At 43.6% G+C, this 22,094-nt stretch overlaps 1 protein-coding gene across 1 annotated transcript in view; it reads right to left on the reverse strand.

The window, feature by feature from the left end:
- Nucleotides 1–12,682: 12,682 nt before the first annotated feature.
- Nucleotides 12,683–22,094, reverse strand: part of KDM5A (lysine demethylase 5A) — a 53,744-nt gene continuing 44,332 nt past the window's right edge. Inside the window, exons 27-28 of the mRNA XM_068400640.1 lie at nt 18,052–18,462; nt 12,683–15,859 (exon numbers count right to left, since the gene is read on the reverse strand). Of these exons, the coding sequence (XP_068256741.1) occupies nt 15,647–15,859; nt 18,052–18,462 (624 nt within the window). The 3' untranslated portion in view covers nt 12,683–15,646. The remainder of the gene's footprint in view (nt 15,860–18,051; nt 18,463–22,094) is intronic.

Consider the following 22,094-nt stretch of genomic DNA (forward strand, 5'->3'; position numbering starts at 1 on the left):
TCCGTGCTTTGAGACCATAAAAAAGGCAAACAAAATGGGATACTGTTCAGGGTAGATGTGTTACAGCTATGATGGCCCAAGGATGTAAATAAGGCAAGGTTTTAAAATATTTTTATTACATCTGCTAATGAATGTCTATTGAGAACAAAAAAAATTTTAAAAAATCACGCTTTTGGGTTCGGTGTCCTTGTATCAAGCCCACAAAGCAGCAGCAAAACCTGAGCTGTGTACAGTCAGTTTGAGAAGGTATTAGGAGAACAACAGGAACCGCAGCAAACACTGCAGCGTCACCATGTTAATCTATGGTGTACCCACACAGCACCAGACTGCCTACAGGAGAAACAGGGAAAGGGAAGAGGGACGGGCAGAGGTAAGGAACAGATTCAACCAAGGAGTGATCAACTACATGACGACTCCTCATCTCGGGAAGAGATGCCTAAGATAAAAAGAGGGTGAGACGACAGAGGTCTAGGAAACAAGGAAAAGACAGAGAAGGTGAATATATCATTCACTGCATCTCATAGTGAAACAACTAATGGCAGCCGATGAAATATTCAGATTTAAAACAAAAGGAAATACTTTTTCCTCACGCTGTCCATAATTAATTAAACATGGTACCCATGGCTGTTGCCACAGAGTATATCATTCGGAAAGGAACTAGGCAAATGTACAAAGGGTAGCTCTGCAGCAGCAGTGATTAAACAGAATGGTCCAAATAAAACAGTTAGCTCCAGTCCTCAAATCAGTGATTGCTGGAAACCGGGGAATATGTTCCAGAGGAGGAATTACACGAGATGGTGAGAAGCAGAGAACACTCCCATGCAGAAGTCATCTCACAGTGAATAGTATAGTTAGGGTAAGCATATAGGGATTAAAAAACAACAGCAAAGTCAAGTAACACCTTGCCCTTGTGCAACAGATTGGTGTAAGGAAAGAGGAGATTGAATAAGGAAAGATTTCTAGAGATTCTTGAAACTATTGTGTGCACCAGCATCACTGCTCAAACATCCCTGGATAACCACGATCGCTGCAGCACACCAATGGCAATAATCTTATCAACAAGATGACAAGCTAATTGGCAGGAACTAATAGACTGTGATAGGAAACTGTGTAATCAATAAAAAACTGTTTGACTTCCACCCAGCGAGATAAGACTGCGCTGAGCACAACAATAAGTTGAAAATGAAAACAAATGTTCAGTGTAAACATAAGCAGCAAGGGGAAATATTAAATCTGCAAGTGTAAAAGCAAGCTGGAAAATCCCAAGCAAAGCATATTTAAAGTAAAACATCACTTCACACATCTGCTGGGGTGAAACAAGAAAAAGTCCATATGGTTTTGGGAGATGTTACTTGAGAGATTTTTTTTTTTTTTTTTTTAAAATCAATCTTTTTACTGAAGATAGGAGGAGAAGAGAACCAACAAATATCACAAAGGATCAGTTAAGACTACAGAAAAAAATATTTTCAACACACATTTTTGACAGTGCAGAAGGCAAAGAAACTGGGAGGGACTCTAATCGGCCAGTCAGAGGCAATGAAAATCTAAGGCAAAAATGTAAAGGATGAAATAGTGATATCTAAGATTTTGAGTCTGTAACCATATCTAGGCCAAGTGAAAGATCATAGAATCATAGAATGGTTTGGGCAGTCAGAAACAAAACCTTAGGAAACAGATTTGCAAGAAACAAATAAAAGAGATGAAAGAACGTGAATCTTTAAAAAAGAAAAGAAAAGCTACAAGCCTAGATAACATGCACACTGTAGTAACAGGAAAACAATTTCATCCTGAGATCTACTGAGATAATGCCATTTTAAAATATTTAGACAGATACACATACATATATTTTATTTATATGAGTAAGGAGAACACCAGAGAAGGGCTTTTGCAGCAGCATTTGCCACCCAGAGTTGTGCGAGCTGAACCTCACCGGGCAGCTGCAGAGCATCTTCCTCCCAACGCTACAAGTGCTGGCAAGCGTCAGCGCTGAAGGTGGTGCCCATCCCATGTGCATTGGCTCTCATGCCACCCCCCACGATGGCACAAGGGGGTTGTTTTGCGGGTGGCCTCCCCTGCCGGAGGTATGAAATGGGAGCCTGCCTGCTTAGTAACCCCCCAGAGCACAGGGCTGAAGTTGGTGCCAGCTGGAACAGCCATGCTCCTCCCAGCCCCGTTCCAGGCGGCCAGGCCATGACCCACCGTTTATTGGGACAGCCCACACTGGAGTGATGCCTCCCCGAGCAGGTCCTGAAGCAGCTTCCAGGCCCGGGCAGGCTGCCCAAGCTGCCTTTGCTGGCGCACGGGGCATGAGCGGTGCAATGCTGGCTTGGCCACTGCTCCCCAACACCCGTTTTGGAGAAGAGTAAGAGCACTGGACCAGGGGGGTCTCTGTCAGTGTACCTCACACCTCAGCCAAGACAAGGGCTGGAAAACCCTGATCCTAAAAGATATCGATTCCTCTCTCAAAATTTATGTTGCATTTTGCTCATCTTTCCCATTACCTTACAATATTTGTCAAGATTTCTGTCTTCAGCTTGGTCTCAGTCTTCCACCAGCAGCTGAGGCTGCAGTCCTGGGGAAGTGCTCATAGTCTGAACAAAGCAAGCCTAGAACAAGCTTCCCCTGCAGATAACGAGGTACTTGGACATTTTCTGGGTCAGATGTGCATAAGAACCAGCCCTAGCCCACCACATCCTGCACAGCTCGCACACAGGAGTGCTGGGCCCGCGTGCTCTAGTAGGAACCACAGGACCTACTCCCAGGTCTGGTCTTGCTTCATGTCTACGTCCAGCTCAGCAGGGAACGAACATTAATTAGATTTCTCTCCTCCAAAGCACCCAGTCACCTCCAGCCACCTGGAAAGGCAGTTCAAACCCAAAAGGAGGAGGGATTCAAAGGCATCTGCTTAGAGGAATGATGAGAGGAAAAGAGGAGAGGGAAATGGTTACTGGGAGACACGCACAATCTCTTACTGCTCTGCAAGTAGCAGCAAGTTTTAAATGAACTTATGCTCCTAACCCACGAAAGAGCTTTTAGGAGAGTGGCCAGGGCGCAGTTGCTGCTGCTGCTTCGGCATTCCCAATGTGAAGAAGCCATCAGCTGCATCTGACCTTTGCTGAGCACCGAGAGCAGCTATGGTCCCCACTTCCACCTCCTCTCCTCTGTCACACATGACAAACTGCCGCCATGTATTTTGGGGCCGTGTAATCTTGCAAGCCACCTCCCAGCTTCCAGGAACACAACTTGCCATTATATTATCTGGGAACCAAAGGCCAGAGCAAATACAATGCATTTCCTCTATCTGATAACCACCCTGCTACTGGCCTTTTCAGCCTGAAAATGTTATTCAGCTTAAGTCACCACGGCTGTAGCAAGCAAAATTGTCACAAATATGCACAGAAAGGGGATAAATAGAGGCTGATACTGGCTGGCACATTACAGGAACCTGGAGACTGCTCAGCAGAGAAAGAAGCCAAACTAAGCACAAAGGATTGACTCCTGCTTGAGCCACTAAGCTCCCTCCCAGAAGGGCACATGTGTTTTGAAACTACAGTGGCAGAAGCCAAAAGTCATTGCAAGAGCCTGCAGTTTCCACAGTGACAGAAGATCCTACTGCAGCCCTTTGGACAGCCTCACTCAGATGCAGCCTCCCTAGCGAGTACCTGCCTCCAACTGACCTGAAAGACCAGAATCCCACGGCAAGAAAAACCTTGTCCCCCACTGGATGCCTGCAGAGTGGCAGAGGCCTCACTTTTGTACCCAGGCTGTTTGTGGTGCAAGATATGACTGTGGACACAGTGCTCTGCATACAGGAGATAAATGGATGACGCTCCTGCACTAGCCATAGCTCAGGGACCAGCTTGAATGCAGGACGGCACACTCACAGCGCCGGCGAACCCTCTCCTGCAGATATTGCTGCCATACCCTCCACTCCTCTGCACGCAGAAGCTAAGGGTGATGCTTGCACTGCACTCTGGTGAGTCCCTCTCTATGCACCCCTGATCAGAAGTGGTAGAGCACAGGGGGAGACAAGTTGAGACCAAAAGGACTGTGCCCGCAGACCTGCTTTGTCTGTAACATGAATTACTAGCTGCATAACAGGTGGGCAGCAACAGAGCTGCCAATTCCCATGGCCACTCGGCTATGTCCAGTGTCAGTGGTTTCCCCGCCGGACCAGGATGGAAGCAGCAGTGCTTCTCAGGTGTGCACTTGCCCAGCTTGAACTGCAAACCCAAGACTAAGGCAGGCACGCACAGGCATTTGTATTGCAGGCACAAGCACAAGCGCAGCAGGAGTGCCCAGGTAGGCAGATCTGCAGTGCTTCGCATCTTACCTCTGCTTTGAATTCTGCAGAGTAGCTTGTCTCTGTTAAACGCTGGCCCTTTGTACACATGAGCAAGGAACAGGTTTTTTTCTGCTCAGAATTCAAAAGTATCCCCATTTCATTTATGGGCAAACATGAAAGTACTGCAAGGTTATGCAGTTATAAGCACATATGTATAGATACCTATATATATGCTTATAATACAACATAAACAAGAGTTGAGTAGCAAGCAAAGACTCCAGAGCTTGGAAACTACAATCTTTTTAGCATCTCCTACTTTCCCCCCAACTCCATCAGGTACTACCAGTTCCTCAGGGCTCTTCCCTAGTTCCACTTCGCCAGCGACTGGGAAGCCTGAACAAACCCTTGCAGAGTAACTGTGGGAACAGAGCCTGAGCGCATTTTAGGGAGAAGGCAGGAATCACTGCTCTTCTAAAGACTAGTCACCGACCTCCTGATGTGAAAAGTGGTAGTTTGCATCAAGAAAATAAATCTCACCAGTTTGTTCTTGCAGCCAAGGAGCTAATTAGAGGGCATTTCCATATCAAGAACCATATGCCAAAGGAAATTATAATTTCAGGTTAGTAACAATAGCTCTATTGCTTAAGTGGCCCAGAAGTGAGAAGTGTAAGATCAGCAGATTAATTAGGTACAGGGTAGATTGGGGGGTAGAGAAGGAGCTGTATATTGGGACCATAGGGTGATGGTCTTTCCTTATGCTCTGCACATCCTACCCCTCTGAGGTGAAAATAAATCTGAAACAGACTGTCTGCAGAAAGAATGAAACCAAAGCCATTGATAGGGCTAGGATTTACACACCCCTGCACCCTGTCTGCCTGCAAGGGGGATGTTCTGGCAGGAAAGAGGAAAAGCTTTTCTCAGAGGTGAGACAGGGTTACACCTGATTAACTGATTCTTCCACAGAAAACCCATAATCTGGTTTTAAACAAGCAAGGTTTGGGCATCTGTTCAGATCATATGTTCATACTTATTTACACACTTAAAAAAAGTAAAAGGATACTTTTTAATTCAGACCTACTGGGCTGGTAACTACTCAGAATACAAAGTTTCCATTCTGGGAGAAAATCCAACAGTCAGATAGTCATTGGTGGACAGAATGAGAGAGAGTTTTTAAAAACTTCTCAGAAATAAGTTTTCTAAGAAATGACAAAATGAAAACTTTGGCATTTCAAAAAAAGGTCACTAAGAAATAAAACATGGGTTCAGTTTTTCCAGCTTCCAAAAATCAGAAATACAGCAGATTTCAGAAACCCCCTGCACTGCCAGGAGGCGTTACCTCTTCAAAACGTCCCAGGCAGCCCTTGTCTCGGCACACGGAGTGCCACGGCTGAGCTCCTGGGCCAGCGCAGCATGCAGGGATGCTGTGCTTGGAGAATCACCACCTGGGAGGCCAGAGCCCACCCCTGAAATGCCACTCGGTCACAAGCACCCCTGCAAGGCTCTGCAGAGCCTGCCAGCGCCCAGCCACTGCTCATCAGAAGCAGTTTGTGTCTCGTTTTGCTTCTGCAGTCGCAGGCAGCCTGAGGCAGGGCAGGAGGAGGCGGAGGGACCTGTGCTGCCTGTCTTCTCTGACCTTCCCCTTGGCCACCCTGCTGAGGTCCCTGCAAGGCAGCATAGGTAGACACTCAGAGTTACCTCTGCAGACAGAGAAAAAGGAGCTCACATCCTGGAAATGTGCTCCCTACCACTCATCTAAGTGAACTGGCTAGTTCCCACTTGGTGGGAAATTTGAGACACAACATGAGCAAGACCTAGAGCCCTTAGACATCTTCCCCGATAGATGGGATTCTGCCTGAAGCAAGCTTCACACCGAGGCTGATCTTCTGTCTACAAGTCATTCCTGTTCTGGTGGTCAGTTGCAACATATCATGGCACTCAGTCTCTTTCTTTCAGGCTTAAATATTTTTTCCTCAAAAAAATAGGTAAAGAGTCATTTGTGAGCTTTGATAACTGAAGGCAATCTTATTTTTCTATTGATGAGTGCCAGAGATGAAAAAGCTAAGCCTCAAATTAGATCCAGCTGATGTCTGAAGAAAGCTAACCCTGTCAGTCAAGAGGAGGAACGGCAGCGGAGCAGGGGCTTGGTGCCCAGACACTAGGCATAGACATATTAGCAAAGCCACACGTGTATTGGGTCTGACTGGGCCAATCCACCACACAGGTGCTAAACGGAGGAGGTAGCTTCTTGGCACTGAGGGAGAGCAGTCGTCTCCAGAGGGAACGGAAGGGGTGCTGCTGCTCATGTGCTTCGCTCTTTGCCATTTTTGAATATCAAATTCCAAGCCACATCACCCTCTTACCACCATGAATTCAAACACTGATGCTCACCTGAAACAAAACACACAGGGGCTGACCTGACCAAGAGGTTAGAGGGAGAAATACACACAAACGCAAGGTATTTCCATCATGAACATTAACTAATTACTTTCCTTCAGCCAGACAGGCTCAGAGCATCACTGCTCTTTTTGACAGAGGACACTTCATTCCTGGCCACTGCAAGCTAAGGCAGAGGGTCAGATACTGCTTGCCACTCGTCTGATGAGTGCTGGAAATGTGGTTTAAGTCAATCACAGCCCAGATGTGAAGTTTTCATGGCAATCGGAGAAAAAAAAATGCAAGCATCCATGGTGATGTGTCCAGATGTGGGAAATAATTACTAATACGGAGCCAATTAAAACTTTAATCTTGGTATTCACCATATCTGGGATCTAGGGGGAAATGAGATTGGTCTTTGATATTCTTATTTACCCTGCAAGTTTCCTACAGCAACGTTTGAACTGCATAGCAGTACCAGCATACACCCTACTGCTAGAACAGAAGCTGTTGATTTACACCAGAGCAAACCAGAAAACATCCCTTTCTTATTGCAGTCCAAATCTGGTCCTAATGATGCCAATGGACAAGCATGTAGCACCCTGCTCACTGAGGAGGAAAGACCAGGACTTCAGGAGGGAGCAACTTACTGGAGAGATAAAACCAGGCTTTGTCCGTGCAGCCGCAGCAAGGCACCCAAGCGATGCCCCACACAGCCCATCGACTGCAACAGCACAGGTGATAGCTCACAGCCACTGTCAAAAGTAGTCTGAAGATGCACATGCCTCCACGCTGGTCCCAAGCTCAGCCCGGGGCTGCCTGGAAGGCGGAGACACAGAGCTTCTCCGCTTCCAGCAACCAGCTGGTGAAGGAGCTGGAGGATCAGCCAGGGCTGACAGGACAGCAGCAAGGTGCGAACCTGCATGGAGGATGCGCTGGCTTGGAGGTGGGGAACACCAGCTCCACGCTTCCCTGCCGTGGGGTAAGGAAACACTGAGCTGTAAGGTGGAAAATCTCCAGAAAGGTAGTTTGCACTCTCATAGCTTCTCTGGAAGTAGACAAGCAGCCTTAGAAGGGTGGGAGGTGAGATCTCCCCTGCTAGGAAGGGAAAGCAGCTGAGGAAGAGCAAAAAGAGCCTGCAAAGGGAATCTGTCCTGATTTCCTTTGGCCTCACTTCCCTCGGAGCAGGGATTTCCCAAAGTGTAATGGGAAGGCCCAAGGGAGGAAAGCAAAAAAGCACAGTGCTGCAAGCCCTTGTGCTTCCTTGAGATCATTGGAGCTGAGAGAGAAACAGGGACTTAGAAGAACTGTTTCTTAGGAAAAAGCAGGGGTTTTTTTCAGAAATCTCAGGTGTTGCTTGTGCAGCAGCACCCCCTGCACGCTCTGTAAACAGGAGTTACCAAAAAAAAAAAAAGTGCCTGCTTTCTGCTCCAAACAGGAATCTGACCCATCAGCTTCCCAGAATTGCCTCACTCAGCAAGAAAAAAAAAAACCCCACACCTTTTAAGTTGTGAATAGCTTTTATGTTGCTGTGTACTCTCTTCCATTAATTGTTACTTGTTCAGTTTTGTGTATTGTCTAATTTCCTAACACCTCTAAATCCCGAGGTGTGACCATTCCAAGGGTATTCCTACCAGAAGCCACGGGAAATCAGTGTTTCAGTCTTCAATTCCCTGTGCACACATACTCGTTCAGGAACAGGGTAGGATCCTTTCAGAGCACTGCGTTGCATCTTTACTATCTAATTCATAACCTCTCATCCATTCCCTTCTAACAAATGCAGCTTGCAAAAATACTGGAGGCATGAAATGCCACTAAAGCATGCGAAACATCGTGGGAAGCAAACTCCTTAATTCTTCTGAAAACCACTTATAATCCACTTTCTTCTGCACCTGCATTCCCTGCAAACACATTGAGTGATAGTCCAGGGATTAAGGCATCAGTGCTGGACTACATCAGCTTCTTCCCTCCTTCACATTCAGTAGGCACTTCAGACACACGTTGATTACCAGGGAAGTCTGTGCACCCCTCAGGGCAACGACTGGTTTCCCTCTGGCAAGATACTCCACGGTCCCCTTTCATACAACAGTAATTGTGAAAAAGAGTAGCCCAGTCTTGGTTAAAAATTATAGAAAAGGCCACGGTGTGAGGCAACACCCAGAACACAAGCAACCCAGCTATCTTTAAACCTTACCAGTATGGATACAAACCTGGATAACGGTTTGCAGCTGCACCAGTAGATCACCACCTTCTAGCAACCGGTGAAGAACAGAAGTACCATGCACTCACCTGGGGGTTCATGAGCAATAGGAAGGGTTGCTGCCAGATGATTCCGCTACTTCTTCACCAGGTATTCTCACACACTGGTGTGCAGCAATTTTCTCTCCCAAGAACACTTCTAGGCAAAGCTAAGGCAATCCATCTCCTGCCTCCCCTCCTAAGAGACTATCAGGAAAGCTAGCATGGAAATAATGGGCTGCAATGCTATCAACACACTGATAAAAGTCTAGATTTTGATCTTCACAGTATTTCACTCTGATAATGCCATTGCAGGGACACACACAAGACCTGGCTAACTAAATTTCCAGCTGTATAAAGGGAAAAGTTGAACCATTAGCTGACAGAAGTATACAGAATGTGCTACTCATCTCACATCCCACTAAAATCTGAGCTGTTTCTGAAATTCAGAATCTGGATTTGTGTAAGGTCCACTGCTATTATCACACAACAGCAAGCACCTTATTTCTCCAGGGAGGAAAGCAGTGTGCCCAGCACCTGGCAGGTGACTTGAGTTGCTGTAAGACTGAGAACAGACTGCATCAACCTGGAAACAGATGCAGCAGTTCCATCTGGCACGTCACCCATCCATTAAAAGCAGATGCTGGGCTGGCTCGTGACATCAGCTGTCTCAGGACCTGCATGTTCAGAGATGGCTGCTCTCCTCAGATATTAATGCCCACAGCAGTTACCTCAGGCACTTAGCTTTAAATGACTTTTTTTTGGGGGGGGGGCAATATACAGACTGCCAAAAATTGGCTTCTGAAAAGCCTTCAATTTAGATACAATGCTCCATCTAGGATTAAGACTCCTCACTACAGCAGGGCTTTTGTTCCAAAGGCATTCAGAGCATGTCTCCTTACAAATATATCTGTTTTTCAATAAATCCTTGCTACTTGCATTGCCTTTACCTTGCAACTTAACATGCATTTGTACCAAGCCATATCATTACGTAAGGCTCAATGCTCTCAATCTCTTGCTGTGCAGTTTCCAGCTGTCCTACGCATTTATCACCCTCCCAAAGCCAGCGTGGCTAGAATTTCGCTAAGGGCTGGATTTATTGCATCTCCCCGCTGACTCAGTGCTCCAAGCAGCGTTCCTGTTTGGTGCAGGCAGGCTGACCAAACACATTCTTAGGGACTGCGGCTGGAGAGGATTTGAAGGAGTTCCCTGCTTTTCATTTCCATCTAACTCGAAGAAGCCTCAAGTCTTGCTTTTAGCAGACCACAGTTCTCAACTTCTTACAGGGGCACTAACAGTGATTTGAAGGAGAATGATTTTAAGAAACTTTTTCCACTCTTTTAAAATCTTTCATTTCCAACATACAAAATGACTGTTAACACACAGCAGTTCTTTCAATCAGTCATTATTTTCAAAGGTATGCAACACATACCCAGAATGACAGCAAGGTGTGTCTGATAAGCAATTGCTGAGTATCTGAGTAGTTTTTGCTTTACTTTGCTACAAGTCTGTGTTTTGATTATTCTAGTAACCGTTACTAGAAGAACACAAAATAAAGGTGATAGCTACCCTTGGAGAGCGGCCTAGTAAACAGCCTACTGTTGAATGAACAAAGCTGTAGACTAATTTCTCCTAGATCAGATGCCCCTGTTCATGCTCATTCGTATTATGCCTCCCTTCCAGTGTGAAGAACTGTGTACAAGAGGACCATGCATCGGTAACATTGACTTCAACCAGATCAGCTTGGGCTTACACCTAGATGTATGCTCACTAGCCCACACGGAGTTTAGGTGTGAGCAGAACTTGAAGAAGCTTAGTTCTGCCATTTAGAGTTTTCCATATATCTTACAAACAGCAATTCATATAGGTTGGTTTTTTTTCTTTGAATCTTACATGCTACAATGATGAATGAAACCTAGGACAATGTCTGTATGGAGGATCATTTTCATGATGAACATTCCGCACATCATGCCCATTCAATTAAGAGGAAAAGAGGAGGATGCAGACAACTACAGGGCAGCTAGCCTCACCTTGGTCCCTGGAAAGATTACAGAACAAATCCTCCTCAAACCCCTATCCACGACCATGAGGGGTAAGGTGACCATAACAGTCACCACTATAGTGTTAGCCCAATCTGGTTGCCTTCTGTGATGAGCCCTGTGGATAAGGGGAGAGCAGTGGATGTTTACCTTGACTTGCAGCAAAACCACACTTACAGAGTGGATGGGCAGCCTACAGTGTGAGTGAAAAACAGGGTGGACTGCTGTGCTCAGACTGTAGGAGTCCACAATTTGAAATCTAGCAGGTGGCCGGCTGCAAGTGGAGTGCCTGAGGGGTTGGTACTGGAGATGATACCGTTTTATGTCTTACCCACCTGGGTGGTGGGATAGAAAGCACCCAAGTTTGCAGATTACACCAAACTGAATGTTGGTGGAGGACAGCAGCAGGACAACCCAAAACATGGAAGGAGAGGCCTCCCATTCAGTGGAATCTTGGCTGGCTGATGCGCTGATGGAAAATTTGTTAAGTTCATCAGTCCTGCACCCGAGAAAATAAACCAAGGGACTTGAGACAAATGGTGGACACATTGAATAGGAGTCAGCAGTGTGTTCCCTTGCAGCTATAAAGGCCAAGCCCACACCAGGCTGCATAGTAAGAGCATGGCCAGCAGGTTAAAAGGACTGATTTTCCCCCTGTATTAAACACTTGTAAGCTGCACCTGGAGTACCATGTCAAATTTTCAGTACAAAAACAGGTGTTCACAAACCTGAAGCAAGTCCAGCAGAAGACCACCAAGATTGTCAGAAGGCTGCAGCACATGAGATGGCTCAAGGGAGGCTGAGCTGGATTTGTTCAGCTTGGAAATTAAGGTTGCAGGACCTGCAGTCTTTGGCTACCTAATGGATGGTTACAGAGAATACAGAGCCAGACTCTTGAAGAAGCAACAGGCAAGGTAGAGCAAGTGAATCTGACTGTACATTAGATAGAAGTTTGCATTGAAGATGCTACAAAACCGGAACAGGAAGCCAGAGAGGTTGTCAAATGTCCATGCCTGGAAAGACTCAAAACTTGATCAGACACAGCCCTGAAAAACTTGACCTACTGTCAAAGTCAGCCCTGCTTTGGGTCAGGAGGTTGACCCAGAAGTCCCCCCAGCCTAAATTACTCTATGATTCTAAAATGTGAAATTATCAATGCAAGCTTCACAGTGCAGCTAACAAAACACACAGGCATCTGTCTGTTATCTTGATGCTGTGTGACTGTATTCCAATCCCTTAAGACAGTTTTCATAAAATCATCGATTTTACCTTAAGCCCTCATTATCAAATAGTCTGGGCTGCACAAGCATTCAGGTACAGATCATCTGTCAAAAGCATAGCTCCTAAAAGTAACGGTACTGAAGTTCAGGAGTGACGTTTATTTCCATGCAAGTAAAGCTGCCCAACTCCAGGCCCTGGTTCTTATAAAAAGGCTTGAAACCGCATGGTTTGGATACTCACAACTCAAGTCCTGGCCATTTTTAGCTCCTCACAGCAGCTCAGGTCATTTCTTTGACCTTTTGTGTCAGACACATGAAAAGAAATAACATGAACAGCGGCTAGTATCCTCTGTAGAATATAGCATTAAGACATTTACCTTTCTAGATACACGAACTAAGATTTTGTGTATACCGAGATTTTGTCCCCAAAGCATGAGAGATGTTTCCTACAGCTATAGCAGACACATAAGAAAATTATTTCCTTAGTTTAACTTTGACTTGCTTCTTTGCATATGTTTTTATAAGAATTCAAAACCCTAAGATCTGGAGACAATACCACAGCTGTAGCTTTAGGTTTTTCAACCACTAACTACATATCTACAGATTTTTCCAAAAGTTAACATTTATTCATAAGTTCATACTATCAGCAATCCTTTGAGAGGAATTATGCTCTTAAAAAATAAGCTTAAACAATAAGATGTAAAGCTAATAATGGTCTTCAGTTTATGAACACCTTACCCGAAAGCAGATAAGAAATCTGTAACTCGAAAAAGTGTAGCAACATCTTTTTGACAGTGTAATAAAAAGCCTCTCCATGTCATAATATGAAAAACAGCTACTAAAAATGTGACCTTTTGTACATTATTTGCACATTTCTTTCTGTTGTTTACTCTTTTCTATGCCTGCTACAAGCAGAATGATTGGCCATTGCATCATATAGCAGTTTGTTTCCATCTCATGGTAACTAGTGCTATGGTTAACATTGTTCACCACACCTTCTACTCGGAGAAATAGGAACATTCAATGCAGATTTACTAAAAGATCTCTTTTCCAGTTGATGGTAATTACATGTAACAATGATTTTTATCACGACAGAGAATGTAGGAATGGTTAAGAGGATATGCTCAGTGGCTAACAGGATACACTAACCATATTTTCCCTGTTGTGTCACGGATTCTAGGAGTCAGGAAAGAATACAGAACACTGGGATTCTTTAAGAAATCTTGTACTAGTCTACTTCTGGAACGATTAAACATCTGTGACAGATAGTCTATCCACTCCATATAGGGAAACATTTATGTAGTACCATCAGTTAAAGCTTGAAAGGAAAGTAAATTCTGTTTAAACCAGTTTACCAAAACTAAGTGTACATTGAGAAGGAAAAAAAAAATGTAACTGGAGGCAAAAACAGGGTATGTCTAGCTATAGCATAGACTCCTTCATAAATAAGTAAACAAATAATACTCTGAACTTTGCTAGGGTGCCCATTCAGCCACATGCATAACCACAGCTTGATTTTGCCGTTAACACCGTATTAGATTTTAAGGAGTAGGAATTAGAAGTCTGTGCCCAGTTTGCACTCAAAAGCTCCCAAGACCCTGTATCTTCTGCCCTCCATTTTAATTCTTTTTCTTTTGCATATCTTCCTCTTTCCACATAGCAGGCACAAATAAAACAAACTAATAAAGTTCGTCTACCTGAGCTGAATTTTTTTTGGATGGATAATTCTGCCAGATAAATAAACTTCCAAATATTAGAGAACAACAGAAGGGACACAGGACAGTCAAGACAGAACACTTTTGTTTTTGTCAATATTTCTTTAAATCCCAATCCAGCTCCTAGTAAGACTGGATACTACTTACAACACTCCTAGAACTGCAGAAGAATGGAAACACAATAGGGAGCGAGTGGAGAGGGGGACAAGACAGCCCAGCGGCTGGCTTCAGACATTCACATACACAAAGCCAGCATCCACTGGAGTCGTTAAGGCCCAGATGCCCCACTAATAGGAACAAACCCAAACACAAAGGTAGCACATGAAATGTATTTACCTATTTAAACACAGGCAGCTGGTCAGGCTAGAATGGGGAAGGTAACTGCTAATTCCTTGTACTACAAGGAAGGAATGGAGTAAAAAAACCCAAGCCCACGGGCAGGTTTTTGCTTTGTGAACCTCTCTCTGTGCTGCTGGTTAACAGTGGTAAGTATAAAAAAATCAAAGAAAAATAATCTATTTATAGAACAAGTCAGTAGTCTGAGACATTTAGAAAAAAAGTAAAAACAAGTCCTTCTTTAAAAATGGATTTACTAAAACAACTGTCACCCAGGATGACCCCGAGCCCTCTGGTCCTCTGGCAAAGCCAGGGGCAACTTCAAACAAGAACTGTTGCTGATTGTACACTGGTACACATCCAGCAAAGCCAGCAGGGAGGGGGATTTGCGCTGCGAACAGTATCTGCAGACTGCTTGCTGGTATCGCTTGAGGCCATGCCCGTAGCCTGGTGATACTGGAAATAGTTGTGAGTGAAACTTTTCACAGAAGCACATGTCAGTGTAACCTCTGAGGTAAGTGGGCTGTCTTCTTTCCTTCCCATCCCTGGGTACAGATCACAGAAGCTGGTGCCCTGGGTGCTGTACCTCCTTGCCAACTCCATCCTGCGTGAGACAACTTTAATGTGCAGGAGCGCAGAATTCTAAGCAAGGCCTAGAACAGGAGAGGGCACCCCTGTGGAAAGGGAAGCACTCTGCTTTTCCCAAGCTCTGGTCTAGCTAGACATCTTCATCAATGTTTTCTGGCCCTCCTCAGGACAGGAAGATCAGCTGTTCCCCACTACGGAAAAAAATTTGCCTAGTGGAGTAGAGTTGGGTTTCTTTTTTGGTAAACAGAACTTTTGCTGATTTCTGAGATCATGAGCTCCTCTGCCCTTTAGCTACAAAAGAGAAATTAAAAGAAACTCATCCACTTGCTCCCATCCTCATAGTGTAGTGTTAGCTGCCTGGATATGGAGGCAACTTAACTCTCCCAAGACATTGCCCTACTCACCCGGTTGGCATGGGGAGGCAAAAGATAACTTCCAAAGTCACCTCCTTAGGGTAACCTGGTAGGCCTAAAAGCTCCAGCCTATGCCCACCAATTCCAGGCCAGCTCCACTGCCAATATGTACTTCTAACACCCTGAAATGTCTAATCTACCAGCCTCGGGTTTGCTCAGTCTCTAAGAGCAACAGCCACACTCAAAGATGGAAATACTCAAGTCAAAAAACACTGGCTGAAGCTCCTAATCAGGTGATGTCTGCATAGATGAGTCGGTACCACTGTGCCTTGACGTCCCCATTGTGTGAAGGAAGCCAGCTGTAAGGAAGGGACCAACTCTGCTGCAGGTCTGTACATCCTTGGAAGTGAAGCTCAGTGGCTACATTAGCTTCAAACCCTCTTTTTCTGTAGGGTTTCAGTGGTCCATTTCCCAACAAGTTCCAGGCATCAAGTAGTTGCTAACTTGTCTCCTTAAGATCTTCCATTGGTAGTTTGTAGCTCAATAAGAAAGGAGGAGGTGGTGCATGAGCAGGGCTACTTGGTCCCTGCATTGGCTTCTTTGCACAGTTTATACAGATGTAATCCTCATTCTCAGCCATTTCCGGAGAGACACCAACACAAATTTGATGAAACCACTCATCGCAGCCACCGTCACACTGCACCCAGTCTACCTGCAAGAGATAAGATCAGCAATATGTAGCACATTACAAGGAAAGAGAGATAGGCATAGTTTCTGTGAAGAAAATACCTTCTATTAAACCCACCTGATATACCTAGAACACAAAAGCTTTCTGGCACAAATTAATGCCCTACAGAGCTTGTTTTACCAAGATGCTTCAGTTTAATAAAAAATAACACTCTTCCAACAAACCTTGCCCCTCTTGCATCTTTAGAGCATCACAAAATAAACACACACCACTACTACTAAGGAAGGTGACACTCAGCTCTCCTCAAATGACAGACAGGTATGCTAGGACACATTTAAAATAGGAGCATGCTCAGGGACAATTACTTCAGCATAGATGAGAGTCTACAAATACACATGCTAAATTATATACATCCCCTTAGACAGCATTATCAAATGGTAGCTTTTGCAACTTAAAAATTACAGAAAACAGAAAGACTTGATTACTGCTTTTGGCTAAAAAAAAAAAGCTACATGACATCAGCAGCTTTAATACTTTTCTACCAGCTAGATACTGGGTGTACAGCTGGCCACCAAATGCCAAAAAATGCACACAGGCTGCAATTCCAAAGTGTCAGAACTTTTAAGCTAAATTATTTCAAACTTTGAGCTGAACTTGCTATAGAACAATTAGAAAGAGGTATAAAAAGTAAATTAAAACTTAGGAAGGAAAAAAAAAATATATTATTAGATTTCTGTAATTCCCTGAGTAAAAGTACATGTTAATTTGAGTCAGTGGGCAGAAACTGAGATCTGCAGGATAAGGAACACAGATTCTTAACTTTAATGGCATGCACTGGTACAGCTATAAAAATTGTTACTGCTATAGTTCTGCTTTCACCTTACAAGGGAATGTGAAAATGAAAATATATTAGAAAAATAACAGCAGTGGCAACCTACCTAAAATGAAGAAACATTATTAGCTCAAGATTTTACTTTAGTTTGTAGAAAACCTATTCCTGAACAAATTTTTTAAAGTGACTATTAATGGACATTAACAGCTACAGCTTCAGTCATTACATTCCTGTATCTGCCATTTTTTACTTGCATGGCATTCACCTGTTGAATGTACAAAAACAAGTCCAACCTTATGGAAAGACAGCCATTCCATTAAAAACTCTGATTATACAATCAGGAATTTTTCTCAGTTTAATTCATGGACGTTTGACAAATGTAGTACAACCTTCTTTATTATACGAACTTTAAGGTGCTCTCCTCCCTCTTGCAATCTCAATTTCTGTAAAAATGTACTAATATAAGCTAATTATCTGAAGTGAAGAGAACGGTGGCACAAAGACTGTATCATCTTTTGAGTGACTGAGTGTAATTTCTAACCTCGGTCTAAGTTTAAGACTTCAAAACTGTTTTTTTAACTGCTCTTTTTACATGTTCAAATGAACACCTGAATTCCATGTTTCAATTCTGCAAAACAAGAAATAAGTTCTTGGTATCTGTATTTGTTCCTACTCTCTCTTGTGCAAGCCAGTGCAGTATAGTGTCAGACCCACAGTTATTATTGGGAATGGTTTTTTTCTTCTTTCTAAAAAGCAGAAAAAAAAACATTTTGGAAAAAAGCATTTTTTGATCATCAATTAGTCAGTGTTAAAAGCTGACAATCAGGACAGGCAGTACCACCGAGAGAGGCAGATCAAGTTTCTTTTCTAATAATCCAATCAGGTCTAAAATCACTGATCATACATCTCCAACAAGTGAAGCACTGCAGTTTGTAGATCCCTCAGCCTGCAGCATCACTGTTCACAGACCATATGCAAGATACAGAAAATTTACTTCATTTAGGAACATCGCACATCCCACTTCAGCTCAGAAACACACTGAAGTCAGGAACATTTCTAGCTGAGGCAAAGAATTAATCCTTTGAATCAGACAATGCATGTTGCACACAGCCAGCAAAAAATGACACAGCTTGAAGAGGTTAAACTTCCTAACCAAGACAGAGTACCTTTTCCCAGATTCTAATTTTCCATCTTCTCCTGTTTTAAGGAGAGTTCTATAGTTTTATCTACTATATTTGTGTACCTACCCAAGTACTACTCAATCCTCTCTCATTTCCCATCACACCACTTTTGTTGCTCATGCTGTTCAACCTAATGATTAAATTGCACTGGGGTTTTTGACTTTTCATGGCATTGCCTATGAGAGAACTAAGTGAAAACTCACTTTGTCCTTGCAGGGCCTCTGGCAGTTTTGCGCAGCACATACAGCGTTCTCATCATCCGACTCTTCTGCTCCTGACCAGTCATACTTAGAAGGAATATCTAGAACCTTCTTCTCTCTTTTTTTCTCTGTGCTCTCCTTTGCCAGCTCCACCTTTGTGACAACTGCTTTCTCTCGTTTCTTCTTCCGCTCCTCTTCCTTAGCCAGTTTCTTTGCCAGCTTGTTTAGCTCTTTTGTCTTATCCATGGTGAGTTTTAGCTTCTTCTTCTTGGGTTTTTCCAGTTTTTTCAGCTCTTTAGATTTTTGCTTCATATCTCCAAAGAACTGCTCTGCTCTCTCCAGCTTTCGTTTCCGCTTTCTCTCAGAAGAGTCTCTCCCTCTCATTTTCAGTGGTTTCTCATCCATGCTGTCATCCTTCATAGAAAGGGGGAAAAGAGATTTTTTTTTTTTTTCAAATGCAAATTCCCACATATTGCAAACCTGTGGTTTGAGAGATGCACTTACCTCCACCATTACCCTGACATGGTATGAAGAAACCTATTCAACAACATATGGTTACAAATTCTAAACAAAAAGGGACCCGACTTATTTTCACTATACTAGAAAAAAATAATCAGTGGTATCAACTATGTCAAAGTACAATGAATCAAAAATGTCCAGTGGAAAAAGTAAATCATCAGCAAGAGTAAGGAGGCAGAATAGCAATAATTACAACTCCTCACATCAGTTTTTAATAGAAGTTGAGAAGATCAATTATTTGTTAGATGCTTTGGGTTATTTTTCATCCTAGGTCACTCTTGCCTGTAATTATTTTTGAGAGAAAGCAATTGCTATTCTGGAGATTAAGAAAGAACAATTGGTGAATTCTTAAAATGTATCATCAACTCAAGCAAGAGAGTAACAGATACATTATTTAAAGAGCTTCCAAACTGGCACACATTGTCAATATCCTGGCATCATTAACCAATCTTAAATAGCAGATTCAGCTCAGAAGCAAGGCTTAAAATTGGCGAACTATGTCACTGCAGGTAGCATCCACAGCAACAAGTCCTATTTATATCTGAAAGATTCACATGTATAGCTCCTTTGTACAAACAGGACTGACTCAACTTCAGTTTATCCAGCTATATACTTTAAGCTTAATAATTATTAATAGATTAGGACGTACTATAAACCTGTAAAAGGCTGTTTACTGTACATTACTTAATACAGCTACTCCACCCGAAAACAAATCCTCTGCAGATTATTTTACAAAAGTCTACCTATTTTGCATGTAAATATACATAGAAAGGTATTCAATTCAAAATGAGTAGTTCTGGTCAAACAAGTATTCATAAGGGTTAACCAGAAAATATTGTAACACTCACACACCCTCTTACCCATCTCCTCCTCAAAAAAGCTGTGCTTAACTATTAATATAACAGTCTAGCATACTATTTATAAATTGCTATTTGCTGACATTCAAACTGTTCTTCAATGAATTCCATGCCAAAACCATTACATTAAAAGAACATTAAGCTTATGAATCTAAGTACTTGGGTCAAAAAAAAGCACTACTTCTTTGGAGGCAGGGTCTGCTTTATACTACTGTCCTAACTGACGGCAGTTTGGCAACACTTTGACTTATCCATTGTATACAGATGGCACTCAGAAAATGAGACAACTGATTAATATGCTGTCGTGGTTTGACCCAACAGGCAGCTAAATACCACGTAGCCGCTTGCTCACTCTCCCCTGCCCCACGCAGAATGGGGAAGAGAATTAGAAAAGTAAAGGTAAAGCGACTCATGGGTTGAGATAAACACAATTTAATAATTGAAAAAATATAATAATGATAATAATAACAGAATACACAAACAAGTGATGCACAGTGCAACTGCTCACCACCCACTGACCAGTGCCCAGCCTGTCCCTGGCAGCGATCCCAGAGGAGAGAAACCCCGAAACCGCAATCCCAGAAGAGAGACTGCGTGATTTCCTGGCCAACTCTCATCTATACACTGAGCATGATGTCGCATGATGTGGAATATCCCATTGGCCAATTTGGATCCATTGCTCTGGCTATGCTCCCTCCCAGCTTCTTATGCACCTGCACACTAGCAAAGCACGGGAAGTTGAAAAGTCCTTGATTTCTCAGTAACAACTAATAACATCAGCATATTGTATTATTAGAACAATGTTATTATATTAACATTCTTCTTGTATCAAAATCCCATACTAAATCCAAAACACAACGCTATTCTAGCTACTAAGAAGAAAATCAGCTCTATCCCAGCCAAAACCAGGACATATGCTCATTTAACCTCACTGTTCACAGCATGTAACCTTCCATCTTACATTACCGTACGCTACCAAAAAGTCAAGAACGAACCATCTTCCATATATATTTCCGGTATAGTTCAGTAACCCAAAGAGCAATCATACACTCCATAACTACACATGGTCAAACTGACCCCTAACTTCAGCTGACAGACGATGAAGGATTGGTTCCAGTACAGCTCCTCAACACTAGAGTTCACCTTCTCTTCCAGCACACATCCCTTACCCACTGCATGAATGAGTGTCCTGGTTTGGCCTAAACCAGGCCGATTTTCCTTTCAGCGATTTTTACTTTCAGCTAAGTCTCCTCTACGTAACTGCACTTTCTGAAACTAACTGCATGTTTTTGCAGACAGTGTCTGCTTCCAGGACTGATAACGCTCGAAGTTTGTAGTTATCGCTGAGGCACCGGTAGGGATGTTGTGCAGTAAGGCTCTTGCTGTACTTAGTCTTAGAGAAACCAAGGTCACTGCTGAATTCCTCACTGCTTATGAGTGAAGAGCCGAAGGGGGGGTCGCAGCTGCAGGGGGGAGCAGACAGGGCAGGTAACCCAAAATTGACCAACGAGGGTATTCCATCCCATACACGTCATTCTCGGTATAAAGCGGGGGGATCACGAGGGTCTCGCTCTTGCTCTTTTCTGCTATGGCCGGTGTCCAAGGAGGACTCCGACTGTTTTTCCTGCTGCCCCCGATCCCGATCTGTGCATCCCTGAATCCAGCTCTCGACCGTCGCTAGGCCCAGCCTGGGCCTTCCCGGAGCCTGCCCTGCAGTGCCGGTGGTGACGCTGCCGACATCGGGGGAGCTCGATCTTGGTTTTGTATATATATTTGTATATATTTGATTATTCCAATATTATTATTATACTCTTTTTCATTATTATAGTTTATTAAAACTGTTTTAACTTTCCAACCCGTAAGTCTCTCTCCCTTTTCCCTTTCCCTTCGGGTGGGGGGGGGAGGGTTAACAGAGAGCGTCTGCTGCAGGTTTAATAGCCAGCCCAGCTTTAAACCGTGACAGACTTATTGGCGCCCAACGTGGGGCACGAGAGAAGCTCCAACAGGTTGCTCTGATAAGTCAAATCCTGGCTCCGGCGGGAGGAGACCCGGAGAGCTCAGCTGAGAGAGTATCAGATTTCTTCCTTTGAGATTTACGAGGGGTTGGAAATTAAAACAGATAGTGAAGATGCTGATGTCATTTTTGAATACTGTGTTATCTCGTCTTTTTATAGAGTTTCTTTCACAGTTGAGTATTGCAATGATGCCTTACCTGCCGTGGGCACTGTGTTATTGTTTGCTTCTTATGAATGTTTACATGCAGTTTAGCAGTGGGCGCTGGTCAAAATGTATTGTTTTGGTATGGGGTTTGATACTGATTTATGCTGTGATAAACGGGGCAGTTACTATTCCGATCTCTTATCTCTATAACACGATGGGCAGTTTTAATCGCGAATCAGTAGCAGCGACTTCATCTGCACGCTCCAGGTATCCTTTAGCTGATTCTGTTAATGATTACACTTCCAGTTTTACTTCAGGAAATAGTACCTTCTCCTTTTCTGCCAAGCTGATTCCACTAGATTTTGCAAAATTAGGATGGTGCTGTCTAGGTGGCATGTTTTTATTTTCGGTTGTCCTGAATGTGTTTCTGATGTGGGATAAGATTAAATATCGGTGCAGGGACAGTTGTAGATGTTGTGCAGCCACCTCAGATCCTACAGCGTGTGCTGC

This window comes from Nyctibius grandis, chromosome 5, assembly GCF_013368605.1.
Source record: "Nyctibius grandis isolate bNycGra1 chromosome 5, bNycGra1.pri, whole genome shotgun sequence".
Taxonomy (NCBI): Eukaryota; Metazoa; Chordata; class Aves; order Nyctibiiformes; family Nyctibiidae; genus Nyctibius; species Nyctibius grandis.